This window comes from Solanum dulcamara, chromosome 5 (assembly GCF_947179165.1).
Source record: "Solanum dulcamara chromosome 5, daSolDulc1.2, whole genome shotgun sequence".
In the NCBI taxonomy this organism is placed as follows: domain Eukaryota; kingdom Viridiplantae; phylum Streptophyta; class Magnoliopsida; order Solanales; family Solanaceae; genus Solanum; species Solanum dulcamara.
In genome coordinates this window covers 67,679,850-67,694,850 of record NC_077241.1, presented here as the reverse complement: position 1 = coordinate 67,694,850, position 15,001 = coordinate 67,679,850, and the positions used below count along the sequence as shown (strand labels likewise).

The 15,001-nt window shown below is 34.5% G+C and overlaps 1 protein-coding gene across 1 annotated transcript; it reads left to right on the top strand.

Moving 5' to 3' along the window:
- The first annotated feature begins 3,796 nt into the window (after positions 1–3,796).
- Positions 3,797–4,500, top strand: LOC129890690 (uncharacterized). Its single transcript, XM_055966191.1, has 2 exons — positions 3,797–4,077; positions 4,200–4,500. Exons 1-2 carry the CDS (start codon positions 3,797–3,799, stop codon positions 4,498–4,500), a joined length of 582 nt encoding a protein of 193 aa, XP_055822166.1.
- The last annotated feature ends 10,501 nt before the right edge of the window (positions 4,501–15,001 follow it).

The window sequence follows — 15,001 nt, the reverse complement described above, 5'->3', positions numbered from 1 at the left end:
GTGTTGAATATGATGTATTAGCGATATAATGACATTAGCAATGTTAATATTAGTTATGTTGAAAATATTATTCCGTATGCAGTATTTAGTTTGGGATAGTAAAAATAATATGTATTGCATAATTTCTAAAAAAAGATATTTGCTTACAAAAATACCCACCATAAACATAGTGAGAAGCATTTTTTGCGATTGACTAATCAATAAAAAACACTTTTAACAATAATTAGTGTTTGATCAAATTTTAAAAAGTATTTTTAAATGTATTTTCTCAAAAGGGCTTTTCAAAAAAAAACTTTTTCAGACTTTAAAAATCAGATTCTATTATTCCCCAAAAGCACTTGTTTTCCCCTAGATACTTGGATAAACACATCATTTTTTTTAAATAAATACTTTTTGAAAGAAAAAAAAAACAAGTACGGTGTTTTAAAAGCTTGACCAAATAAGCTATAAGTCGAAACTCTCCCTTCTGTATACGTGACGTTATGACTTCTATTTGAAGTAGAAATATTCTCACAGTTATGATTTGTAAGCAATGAAGAGAGCTTTTGAGGAGTGAATGAATTAATTAAGAAATCTTGAGGTCTATAAAGCTGATTAATTATACACAATTGCACATATATTGTTGGATGAGACGTGAATTGGGCGTTGGAAACGTTCTAGGTGGACGTTTGGATACTTGAGATTGGATATTTTTCGTCATGTTTTTTGAAAAGTCATTATTATAAAGTTTCAAATTTTACGATAAAAAATATGATAATATTCTGATATTTTACCTATGTAATTAAAAACTTTACGAGCTGAAAAGCATCGATTCAAAAATTTCACCCTACGATTGACTCTCACTTTTGGTACGAGGCATTCTTTGAGTGCTGCCAGGATCGGACAAATTCAAATTAGTCCAATTTTCACTTTTTTTAAAATGGAAAGAAATGTTTTTCTAGCCTTTTATAAAATTATTTTTAAATTTATGTCCTTATTATAATATAATACATCTTTATTTTTCCACAATATAAAAGATCTTCATAATCGATTTCATTTCCTCTAAAATGTTGATCACAGTTTGTGGTTGATAATGTCCAATAATGTGATCTTTTTGTAACAACATCCATCCTTTTCCCAAGTATGTGGGTCAACTTTGAGAATAGAAATTGACCAAGAGAATCATTTGGACCAGCCATATAGCATTACTACAAAAAGTACCACATATATATATCCCACACCTGAGTAAATTACATATTTTCCTTAAAATCAATGTTGGTCCTCGTGCTTTCAAATGTATTTGTTACATCCTTAACAAAATGCTTTTTTACCCTAAAGGACCCTAGCATTGTCTGCTTTGTTCTTGATTAAAAAAAGGTGGAATACATCGAGATTTTCTTAAATTTATCATTAAATTTCATATAGATAATTGAACTCTGACATGTTCTAATGATTAAGCACTTGAACAAATGATAAAATATTTCTATTAGATACTTCAAATTCAAATTTTGGAAAAGCTAGCTTCTAACGTATTCTCAGATATTCATTATGTAATACACATCAACGTAATATCAATTGAAAGAAAGAAAAATAAATAGAAAGAAAGACAATTTATAGGATGACAACATAGTGCTTGATGTTTAATTTGACACTAAAATGGGAAGAGAAGGACTAACATGATTTAGAAGAGTCTGTCAACAAATCCATAGATGACTGCCCAACATGTCAACTAGGGGTGTACATGGACCGGATTGATTCGAATTTTTTACAAACCAAATCAAATTATTTGTGTCAGGTTATTAAATCTATAAGCCAAATCAAATCAATAAAAGTCAGATTTTTCGATATCAATTTTTCTTGGGTTTTTTGGGTTTTTTTCCAGATTTTTCGGGGTTTTTCGGATTTCTCGGGTTTTTTATAGTATCTAATAAAAAGCACAGAGTAGTGCTTCTTAAAAAGAGTTCTAGTACAAAATATCAACATATAAGATAGAGGCAGAATACTGTTTGAAGTTTTAACTTTATAATATAACTTTGTAAGATGAGCTTTTTTTGTATATTATATAGATGAGCTTCTCAAGTCCAAATCTAAATGTAAGAAAAAAAATAAAAATTATGATTTTTTTAAAAAAATATTTATAAATTATATTTTAATAAATATTTTTATGTATAACATAATTTAAAAGTAATATATCTATAATCGGGTCGGTTTGGGTTCGGTTTGACTTTTTTTAGTTAAAACCAAACCAAACCTATAATGGTCGGATTTTTTCCAAACACCAAACCAAGTCAAACCAAACCACTAGTCAGGTTTTTTTCCGGTTTAGTTCGATTTGTCGGTTTGGTGCGGTTTATCGATTTGCCCTGTATAACCCTAATGTCAACCAAACAAGGAGTATATTTCAGCTTGTTGGTAGTATTATTTATGTAGGCAAGTCATCCTTGGCTAATAAACAAAGGCTCTTCCCTTCACGCAAGGCCTCTCTTCCAAACATATGTTCTAATTTCTTGGTTGTGGATTTTTTTGCTTTCTTATTCTAGCCAACATTTATAGAATTTATTGAAAGAGTTTGACCCTTTGGCCTAGCTAGATGCCTCATCCCTTAGATTCACTTCTTTATCCCAATATAAACAATGCTATTCTTTTTGTGCAAGAATATAATATATGGTTATATGTTTTCTAGCTTATTCATTCCTTTAATTTCTTACGTATCAGAGGTCTGACATCGAATACAAATTCATAGAGAGTAGAATCATCTCACCACAATAAATAAAGGATTTAGCGGTAATATATTATAAGTATAGGCATTTATCAACAACACTATATATAAATGTCGCTAAAGGCTTTAGCGATTCTGGATGTAATGACATCACCTCAATTGCCGCTAAATATTTTATGACAATCTATGTTGCCACTAAAAAGAAACTTTATTGCCTTTAAAAGAAAAATCTATTACCACGCTAAATATTGTTTTATGTTATAGTGTCTCTTATATATATATATATATATATATATATATATATATATATATATATATAGAGAGAGAGAGAGAGAGAGAGAGAGAAGAAATATAAGATTAAAAGACTTTTGAATTATATGGTCTTAAACTAAAGATACGTAGAACTTATGGAGGCCAAAGTTTCATTCCTTGTGCCCATACTTGAAACTAAACTCATGTAATCTCCACATCACTCAAAAGAAAATTTTTCCAATGGGATACATTCAATCAATATGTTTGTATAAGGCTAGTCTTTATAATATATATAGTGTTGAGTTAAGTAGTCAAGCTGATGTAATCATAGGTGGTTAATTATAACTAAGTTTGTTAGAGAGTAGTTAAGAGTTAGTTAGAAAGGTGCATGACAGCTAAGAGAAGTTGTTACTTGAGAAAGTGTATAAATACCTCCTATGTGAGAGTATGCAATGTATGAATCAATGAATGTGATTTGAGATATTTTCAGATTGTATTTCCTATTCTCAAATGTGTTCTTCCAAGCTAGAATATCTCCACTGATGAAGATCAACATGGTATCAGGAATTTGATCAGAATTTATCACTGTTTAAGAAGTTGTAATCGTTAATCAAGCATCGATTCAACAAAACTTAGTGAGAAAAAGTAAGCTAGATCAAAGTTACAACATCAATGGTGATAGAAGATGCATCTGTAGCTCGAAATTCAGCTGTAATTTATAGCACTGGTAGAATCAAGATAGATCATAGTCATCCTCTGTATCTCCAGCAAAATAACACTCTCGGTAGCTCTCTCATCTCTCTATAGCTAACTAATTTTGAAAATTATGCACTCTAGAGTCGATCCATGGAGCTAGGATTATTAGGAAAGAACAAGCTAGAATTTGTTGATGGTAGACATACTAAGGATAAGTTTAATGTATCATTACATGATCAGTGGGAGAGGATGAATGCTATGGTGTTATCATGGATTGTGAATGCTGTTAGAAAGAAATTGTTAAGCAGCATAATCTATGCTTCGAATGCTCACAAAGTGTGGTTTGATCTAAAGGAGAGATTTGATACTGTGAATGGATCAAAAGTGTTCTATCTGCATAGAGAAATTGTTACACTGTCTCAAAGAACTATGTTAGTTTTTGATTAGTTCTCGAGGTTGAGAACTTTGTAGGATGAGTTTGATGCAATTATGCTAACCCAGGGTGTAGTTGTCCTGAGTCACGCAATTACTCTCAACACTATGGATATCAAAGGCTTCTGCAGTTTTTGATGGGCCTCAATGAAACATATGCTCAGTGTAGAAGCCAAATTCTTATGATGTCTCCTATTCCTACACTTAGCAAAGCTTATTCTATGGTTATAAACCATGAAAGTCAGAGGTCATTGGCTAGTTCATCACAAGTTGCTGAAGCCTTAGAAGGAGCAACCTTCTTCAGTCATAAAAGAGGTCCCAACTCCAGCTTCAGAGGAAACAATGGAAAAGGAGCTTCCATAATATCTCTCAATGGTAGTAACTTCTCAAGTGCAAGCTTGGGGTGGGGGGAACTTCTCTAGAATACAGACCTCTAACCATGGTTTTAGATCATAGAAGAAGAGTTCCTTAGTTTGTGAATTCTGCAACTATAATGGACACACTAAGGAAAATTGCTATAAGTTGATTGGGTATCCTCCTAACTGGCCTAAATCTAATAAGAAAGGGATAGGTCAATATGCAAATCAAGCAATAAAGCATGAAGACCATGACTATGATCCACCTAGCAACTATGATAATTGTTATAACCCGTATTTTGCACATTTGGATATTTTGGGATAATTGTAACAAGGTAAGAATAATGCTATGTTTTGATCTTGTCTGATACATAAGTTGGTTATGAAAATTTTGGATGTGGAAATACAAGAAAAGGTTAAGGGCAAAATTAGAATTTCAAAAAAAAAGAAAACAAGAGAGGCCCAAACAAAAGACCCAAGCACAAGTCATTCATCCATGTGATGAATGAATAAAAAGGGGCACTTAGTCATAAACCTCTAGAACCTTCAAGAGAAATTGAGAAAGGAGAAGAACAAAGGGAAAAAAGAGAGGAGTTGGAGGCCAAGTAATGAGTCATAGAACTTGACTTACTTATGTAAGCTACCAACTTGAAAATCTTACATACTTAAGCTACTTAAGTGCGTACCAAGCTTACGTAGCAAGAATTACATAAATTCATAAAAGAAGACGAGATTACGAACCCACAAAGAGAAGAAGAGAGTGCCACGTGCAGCCCATGAGAGAGTGCCATGTGGCAGCCCATGAGAGAGTGCCATATGGCAGCATCTGCAGCAAGGGGGTGGCCCCCACATGCCACATAATAGTCCTTAAGTGGAGGAGATGGTGTGTTGGTCCTATGAGGACTTGACACGTGTCACCAATGAGGGCTTGACACGTGTCACCAATGAGGGGTTGACATGTGTCACCCCCTAAGGTGGACTATATATATATGTTTTATGACTTATTTCCCTCATCCTTATCCCATAAGTCATCTTCTTCAAAAGAGTTCTAGAAAAGAGAAGAAGAAAAAAAAACCTTGAGCTAGAGAGAGAGAGCTACAGTTTTGGGGAGAAAAAGGTAAGTTCTCCGATTTTGTTCTGTGAATTAATTATCTAGGTTATACCACAAGGGTATGATGGTTTTATTAATTTAAATTTATGGTTTGGAGCACCCCCAAAATATTAACAAACAGCCCGAAAGTTTCAGCTGCGCTAAAGGAAATTTCAAGGCGAGTTCCGACAAGTTTTGGCGAGTTTTGGGTAAGGTAAAGTTTTATCTTTCAAACTGGAGTTTATGATATTATTATGAAGTATATTACATTTCTTAAATAAGGTTGGAAGTGTAAAAAGTGTATAAGGATGCTTGATGTTGGAAACAAACTAAATTGAAGTGGTTATAGCTAAATCAAAGTCGAGTAATGGGTTGTCGTAGTGGTGCTGCAGGTGCAAATGGTTGGATTGCGTGTTGTAGGGATTCAAAGTGTTTTAAAAAGGGTGTGGGTGCTGTTGGTTGCAGGTACATGACCCTCCGTTTGGTATGGTTAAAGATTTTGTGAAATAAAGATTAAAAACTCTATTTTTGTATCGTAGTTTGGAGCTAGTCGTTTGGAGCTTGTATTGTGTAAGGTCAAAGTGATTTACTTATAAATATGCTGCTGGTTGTTGTTGTTGGTATGTTTGTTTATATTGTGGTTGATTTGAAATCTCGGGGATGTTGAAGTTATAGGGGAGATGCTGCCCAATTTTTGGTAGATTCGAAACTAGTAACAAACTAGTCGAGGGTAATGGATAAGGAAATAACTCTTATGAGTACTTGGGTGTAGAGTTGAAAATTGGAAAGTGAAAGGTCATTAAACTTAGTATTACTTTTATGTTAAATAGGTTCAAGAGATGACGAGGCGAACGTGTATGGTTACTCACTACCTTACATTGTCGAGTCTCTAATAATGATTTAGATATGGAATAATGATTTAGATAGCTTAATCTTCTTACATTGTCGAGTCTCTAATAATGATTTAGATTATATATGGTTACTCACTACCTTACTCGTGTATACTGTAATACATATTTCATCGAGTCCTATAAAGGGCCGCGTATGGTATAATATACGTATCGAGCCGAACGTTTCTCGGTTTTACTATATAATATACAGATCGGGCCGAACGTTCCTCGGTATTACTATATAATATATGGATCGGGATGAACATTCTTCGATATTACTATATAATATATGGATCAGGCCGAACGTTCCTCGGTATTACTATATAATATACGAATCGGGCCAAAAGTTCTTCAATATTACTATATAATATACGGATCGGGCTAAATCTTCCTCGATATTACTATATAATATATGGATCGGGCCGAACGTTCTTCGGTATTACTATATAATATATGGATTGGACCAAACGTTCCTTGGTATTACTGTATGATATGTGGATCGGACCGAATGGGATGGGTATAGTACGTGATGATAGTATGTACGACCTTATGTTATAAGCTACAGGTACAGTAAATGATTAGATGTCACACTTGCCCCTGCATCCCTACGCTAACTATAATTTCCTTATGATTTCTATGCTTTACATACTCAGTACATATGTCGTACTGACCCCCCTTTTCTCAGAGGGGTTGCGTTCATGCCCGTAGGTACAGATGTACACTTTGGAGATCCATCAGCGTAGGAGTTCCACTCAACAATTCAGAAGCACTCCATAGTACCGGAGCCTAGTTTTGGTATTAACCCTCGATGTATATATTTATTTGTTCACGAGTACGGCGGGGGCCCTATCCTGTCTTATGTTACTATTGTTACTCTTAGAGGTCTGTGGACATATATGTGGGTTGTGTATATGTATGTATGTACAGTGGTGCCGATATGCTACGATAGCCTCGTCGGCTTATATATTATCTTGCCTGTTGGCACACTAAGACTTCAATAGGAGACAAGTTTACTTATGGTTAGCAAGGGTATACGCGAGTGTCCAGTTTAGACACCCATTGTGGCCTACGGAGTTGGTTTATGACAATAATCCTCCCACTCAATCAAATCCAACTCAATCTACACCACGACTTTCTCCCCACTTCACTCAGGAGTAGTACCAACAAATTCTTCTTATGCTAAACAGAGGAAATGAAGAGAAAGCTCCCACTCTAGTTGCTAATGTAGGTATTATGATTTCTCTAACCATTACTAATGCAGATGCTAATTGGATAGTGGATTCAGGTAGGACTGGGCGTTCGGTATTCGGTTCGGTATTTTCAAAATTTAGATTCGATAATTCGGTAATCGGTAATTCAAAGTATATACCAAATACCGAACTTTCAAACTTCGGTTCGGTAATTCGGTAATTCGGTAAATAAAAATTTGGTTCGGTACGGTATTCGGTAATACCAAAATTTATGCATCTTATAAGATCAACACAAATGCAAGCATTTTTTTTTCACAGTATTAATAAGTTAGTCACTGACGGCTTGTTACTTTAGTTTATCTACACCATCCAATTCCCACATCCCTCCCTGCCAAAGGCAGCAGAATAATGGAAGGAAGAAAACACCTTGGAGACATTTTAATGGATGCAAAGAACATACTTTCTTACATCTTATTTGATATAAAAATCCGAGCTTTCGAGAACTCAGGCTCCATATTTGGCACATTACTATGGACAACTGGATTTTGCATCTGCATAGAGAAAGGATTTCCACTCTGCTGTGGTAGCCCAGGCAGAGAAGTGCCACTTTGATTTGGAACCTGCCCTGAGATCTGCCCTGACATATGTTGCAAATTCATTTTTATCTTTTATCCTTCCAAAAAACATGCACTTCATAGCACAGACTATAAGCATTCCATCAAATAGATGAGAATCCCACACTTTGTAAGCTGGGAGGGCATATCTATCCAACCATTTTGCCGTGAAATAAATTTACAGTATCTGTAATACTGCAGTCAAAACAATACCAGGAAATAAGTTAAAGAGTAGTTTGCCTGATTGGTCATTGCATATATAAGTACATGAGGTAACAAGACAATCAAATAACCATAATACACTAGTACACATTGAATCTATATCAGTGGTGGTCACTATCCGAAAGGAGCTTGCTAATTAGACAAAATCAATGTGAAAAATCTTTGAGAAGAAAAGACTGTCGAAATAAAATGATACAGGAAAAGAATGACACCGATGACGAATATTGAATCCTCGACTCTACATTAAAAAAAATGTCGTGTTTTCTCCTCAATTCAGTTTGGAAAAGAAATATATAGGTCATAAGAACAAAGTACATTCTTTTCTAATAACACTTGCATTTTCAGACCCATGGATCAACAAAATACACTCATCTATTCATGAAGCTAATATTACACTCCCGGAATCTACTTGACTGAGTTCCTAACATTTCCAGCTTGACCTCAGCCAGACACCAAAATGAAAAGAACAAGGGAGCAAGCTCCACCAACTAAAGACACTTGATCCATTTTATTTTTCTATATTAACCAGTTTTTAAGGTTTAGAAATTAACAAATTACATTCTTTTCTTATTACACTGCATTTTCAGACTCGTTGATCAAAAAAATACACTCATCTATTCGTGAGGCTAATATTACAATCCCTTACTCGATTGTGTTCCTAACATTTTCAGCTTGACCTCAGCCATACCCAAAATTTAAAGAACTATGGAGCAAGCTCCACCAACATACCTAGTGAAATCCCACAAGTAAGGTCTGAGGAGGGCAGACCTTACCCTCGTGGAAGTAAAGATTCTGTTTCAGAGAACCCTCAGCTCGAGTAGAGCTAGCTCCACCAACTAAAGATATGTTAAACCATTTTATTTTTATACGTTAAAACCATTTTTAAGTAAAACCAATACCTGAACAGACAAAAAACTCGAGTTTCTCAGTAAGGATACCAAAAGCCCCAATTTTTCCAGCTAAAATCATCAATTCTATGAATAATAATAACAACCAAACTACAATATGAGCATAAATCCAAACGCAAACACATATTATTAGCATTTTTAATTACATTACGACAATAAAGGTACCGAATCTTCGAAAAATGCATAAATAAAACTCTTCTAAAAGTCAAGTTTCTAACAACAAATGCTATCAGAAGTCAGAACACAGTCCAAAATTTCTCTATACTTAAACAATCTATCAAGTAACTAGAAGTCTAGAACCACATACTTTTTCTCACTTCATCTACGCCCAAAAGCCAAAAGCCCGTGATTTTTAAGTTTTAACTGAATTAAAAGGTTAGAAACCTAACCTTTTTGAAAATCGATTTTTGTGTTTAAGATTTTTCTGTCTCAGAAGAAATCAATAGTAGGATGTTGTTTTAGGATATGACACTACTTTTTTTAAAAAAATCAATGATCAGTTTCCTAGTTTACTTTTTAAAAAGAATTAGAAAATAACAAAGGAAAAAGTGATAAGCAGAGATGGACAAAGAAGGTAAGTTACCTTAGAACTCGTCTTAAGATAAGACACATTATTTCTCCAAAGCCACTAATTTCTTATACCAATTTTGTTGAAGAAGATTCAGCCATAACCAAAAAAGCTTTTGCTTTCTGAGAAGTGAGTGATGACTTATGACGAGTTGACGACGAGAACTGAGAAGTGAGAAACTGAGAAGAAGTGAAGAAGAACTGAAGAAGTGATTAAGTGAAGAACTGAAGAAGAAGAAGTGAAGAACGAGAGAAGTTAGAGAACTGAGAAGAAGAGCTGAAGAGGAACTAAGAAACATAAATAAAAACCCTAGCCTAAATGAATTCAGAATTTTTGTTGTAATGTTGTATTGTTGTTGCCTTGTTGGACAATTGGACTAATGGACTGGGCTGTTGGGTTATTGGTGAGGGATTTGGGCTGCCCTAAACTAATTACTAAGAAATTAGGCCCAACAGACATATAATAGACTATTAATAGTGGACTAGTTAGTTATCTAGTCATATTAATTACGGTATTCGGGATTTACCGAAATACCAAACGGGAAAAAAATAAATACCGAAACCGAAACCGAATACCGAAATTATGGACTTTTGGTACCGAAACCGAAACCGAATTACCGAATACCGAATACCGAAATACCAAAATAGACGGTTCGGTTCAGTAATTCGGTTTTCGGTATTTTATGCCCAGCCCTAGATTCAGGTGCAACAAATCGTATGACTTCTAATTCTGAGGTATTGCATAATTGTCATTAGGTCTCTGACTCTGAGAAGAATAAATTCATCTACCTACAAGTAGTGTGGTTTTTATAACTCATAGGGAAAACTCCAATGTTCTAACAAATCAAACTATCTCTAATGTGTTATTTCTGCCGGATTTTAAATTTAACCTCCTATCTATGTCCAAATTGACTAAGGAATTGTGATGCTCAGTGAGATTCTTTCCTGATTTCTACATATTCAAAGTTCTCTATACTGGCATGGTGAAGGGGATTGTTAGGGAGGATAAAGGCTTATACATTCTAAAGGGAATCTCCTTGAGTCAAAATCCACAGAGCTCAATAACTGAGTATCCAAACACAGCTGAACAAGTTCCTGAGTCTAGTAGTATTTGGCATAGAAGACTGGGACATACTCATTTGGAGGTACTCAAAAAGCATAGCTCTCTAAAACATCTCAAGCATAAGGAACATATATGTACAGTTTTTCCTTTGTCTAAACACACCAAACTGCCTTTATCTCTTAGTTGTTCTAGTACTTAATCAACCTTTGAACTGTTGCATTCTGATGTCTGGGGTCCCTATAGAGTTACTACTCACAATAGCAAAAGGTACTTTGTCACCGTGGTAGATGATTTTACTAGATTTATTTGGTTTTTTCTGATTCAATTCAAGTCTGAAGTCTAGTTGTAATGAAGAACTTTCTCACAAGAATAAAAAACTTGTTCTCTACATCTGTCAAAGTATTAAGAACTGACGATGGATGTGAATTTTTTTGCACTAAATTTTAGTCTCTTATGTCCATTCTTGGCATTTTACATCAAAGTTCCTGTGTATATACTCCATAATAGAATAGAGTAGTGGAAAGGAAACACAGGATCATTTTAGGCATAGCAAGATTCCTTAGATTTCAATTTGGTATTCCTATAAAGTTTTGGGGAGAGTGTGTCACTACAGCTATGTACATTCTAAATAGAACACCTTCTAAGATCCTACATTTTAAAACTTCATTTGAGCTTCTGCATGGTCATCCTCCCCCTCTTTCCTACTTCTGAGTTTTTGGCTGCCTTACCTATGCCTCCTCAATTTCTTTCTCAGATAAGTTTGTATCCAGATTTGTTCCAGGTGTCTTCATGGGATACTCTCTCACTCAGAAAGGGTATAAAATATCTCATATCCACTCCAAAACCTTCTCCATTAACAGAAATGTGGTGTTTCAAGAGTCTCTATTTCCTTTTCTTCATGCTAAGTCTTTTGACACTCCTCTCTTTCCTATCATTGAGTAATCTCTTCTAGATGTAGACTCACAGTCTCCTCCTCTTACTTCTACCTTACCTATTTCTACCTTACCTGATCCAATCCAAGGGGAGTCTCCATCCAGTCCTCTTGTGTATCATTCCTCAAAATGCTCATAAATGTCTTAGAAATACATCACTTGCATGCATTATCCTTATTCTTTTTGAGAAATTCGAGTCCGTAATATCAATCAGGGATCAAAACCTACGGAAAAATGGTCTCGGTGAAGTTTTAGGACCCATATATCAAAATTTAATTTTTTCAAGAAATTACATAAAACAGTGAGGTGCGCGGCAGCTCTGCGTCACCCACTTATTCCCATTCAGTGTGAATTTTTCCTGAGTCAAAATCTGGCCAAAAATCTCATTCACTAAAAAATGGCTTAGTAGGGAGCAGCTCCGCATCGCAGACCCGGGCATGGTTTTTTGTCTGAATTCAGTTTTTTAGTAGGGGCATTTTAGACATTTCTCTAATTGTTAGTTAGTAAGCCTGGATATTTTTAGGGCCTAATTCTACTCTATAAATTATCTTAAGCCCTTAATTCCATTCATTCTTTTATAATTCACCTATTCAAATATGTCTCTTCCTACAAAGGCTCTCAAGGACTCCATTGAAGATTTCCAAGAAATTCACTCAAGCTCTACATCAAAACTCTCAAATTTATCCAAAATTCTTGGTCTTCTTACTCAAGGTATGTGAGTATTGATTCATGGATTCTTTCATCCATGAAGCCCAATCAATTTCTCAAGTTTTCTATTAAAAATCAAGTATGGGATTTCATGAGTTTTATAATCTATATTTCAATTGCATGAATTTTTATTCTAATTATGATTATGAGTCCATTTTAATATAAATTAATGGTTACTGCATTGAATTGAAGAGTTATCCATGAATTTTCCTATATTGATCTTTAGGGTTCATGTTATGAATTATGAGTATTTTCGATTATACTTCCAAATGATATTATCTTTATGAATTATAGATGGGCTGGTAGAAAGTATATGATCATGCATGTTTCCAAGTCAATTTCTTGATTTTCAAGTCAATTGATCATGCATTCATGTTTTACCCTAATTTCTAAGTATGAATTATGATTATGTATTTCAATTATGATAATGAATTATAAGTATGTTTCAAATCATGATTTTTATGCAAATCATGGAAACAGCAACTTAGGGCCCAATGTGGTGCCTTAAGGAATGATATGAATTATGCATGTATGAATTGTAATGTGGAAGAACATGGAAGGACAATACCCGCATTACACTTATGTTATGAAAATGAGCTACTCTATATTTTAAACCTATGATCATGACTATGATATATGTTCATTACGATGTCTATGCTATGTATGTATTTTGTGAGATTTGACTTAGTACCCAGTGGACTTCGGGTGGGGCCATATCAAAAGCCCTAGTAGCAATCTCATGTATTTTAAACTACGTGCCACCATAGGTTGCCTTCATGGCCTAGCTATTGAATCCACATATAGCGTACGTTATGACCCGCCAAGCGGGATAGAGTCTACCTTGCAAGTAGATTCCTCTTTTTTTGGTGTAGGGGTAACATCGAGATTCCATATTATAGCTTGCATGGTCTTATTATTGATTATGGTTCCTATCCCACGTATGTATGATCTCTTATGTATTTTCATGATCTCAAGTATGCTTTTCAAATGCTTTGGTCATTATGATTTTCTCATGTTTTACTTATCTCATTTTATCATGTACTTTACTTGACCATTGCATTCCATTATTTACGTTGCATGTCATGCCCTTATATTTAGTATATTCAAATGTACTAATGCATATTGTTGCCTACATTATCTCATAATGTAAGGGTTGAGGTTGAGGATCATATCTATCCACGTGGCTTGTTGAGCTTTCCTATCCGGTGAAGTTGTGGTGAGTCCTCATTTATTGGGGACTAGTTATCAATTTAGTTATTGTATCTAAAGACTTTTGTGATTACTTTCATATTGAAGGTGAGCTTGGGACATGTCTTAGACCCTACCCATGTTCAAGAGTAAAGGCATCTAATTGGACAAATTTTCGAGTCTATGTTGTCATATGACATTTTTTATTTACTATTCATGGTTTAGACTCTCTTATGATGTTTCTGCTTTTACTTTACCTTACGTATGCTTTTGATATGAATAAGAGGCTTGGTTGGAGTCCTTCGGGGTTTCAATCGTTGTATTACAACTAGGCCCTAGGGCGGATCATGACATCTTGTCAAATCATCTACTCATGTCCAAACTCCACCATCTGCACCTCATGCTCCTCCTAAACTCAGGAAGTTCACCAGAGTCAAACACTCACCATCTTGGATGCATGACTTTGTACTACCAAGTCCACTCCCTCATAGTCCTATGCCTATCCAATATCCTCCTATGTCACTCACTCTAATCTCTCCTCAGACTACCAACATGCTTTATTTGTGTACTCCTCTATTCTTGAACCTACTTCCTTTCAACCAGTATCTAAAGATCCTTTCTAGATCAGTGCAATGAAGTAGGAAATTGCTACCCTATAGGAAAATCAAACATAGTCTATTGTGGATCTCCCAGTTGGTAAAACACCTATTGGGTGCAAATGGATCTACAAGGTTAAATATAAGGCATTAGGGGAGGTTGAAAGATATAAAGCAAGAATTATGGCAAAGTGATATGTTATGCCGGGAAAAACACGATTTAAAAATAATTTTAACTTTTAAAGAAAAAATCAATTTTAGAAAAAGAAGAGTCGCCACTTAATATTTTTTAAATAAATTAAGAAAACCTAATTTAAAAGTCCTTATCAGATTTAAGTCCTAAAATTAGAGAAAAGGACTAAGAGTTCAAATTTCCACTTTGAGAAGGTATTAGCATTCAAAATGGTCGCTAACGTGCGGTTATATGACGATTTAAAAATTATTTGACTAACTTTGAAAAAATTACTTGTAAGTAGCAAAGATAAATATATTTATTTGAGCAATAAATCAACTTGAAATACTTGAGATAATTTATCAAGAAAATATACTTTATTAAATGACTAAGTAGACAAATTTTAAATATGTTTATAGAGAAGTAG

Bases quoted from the DNA above. Each gene is read 5' to 3' on its own strand.
- LOC129890690 (XM_055966191.1), top strand. From the start codon at position 3,797: ATGGAGCTAGGATTATTAGGAAAGAACAAGCTAGAATTTGTTGATGGT. The intron at 4,078-4,199 runs GTTAGTTTTTGA...TGGATATCAAAG, and splicing joins ACACTGTCTCAAAGAACTAT to GCTTCTGCAGTTTTTGATGG.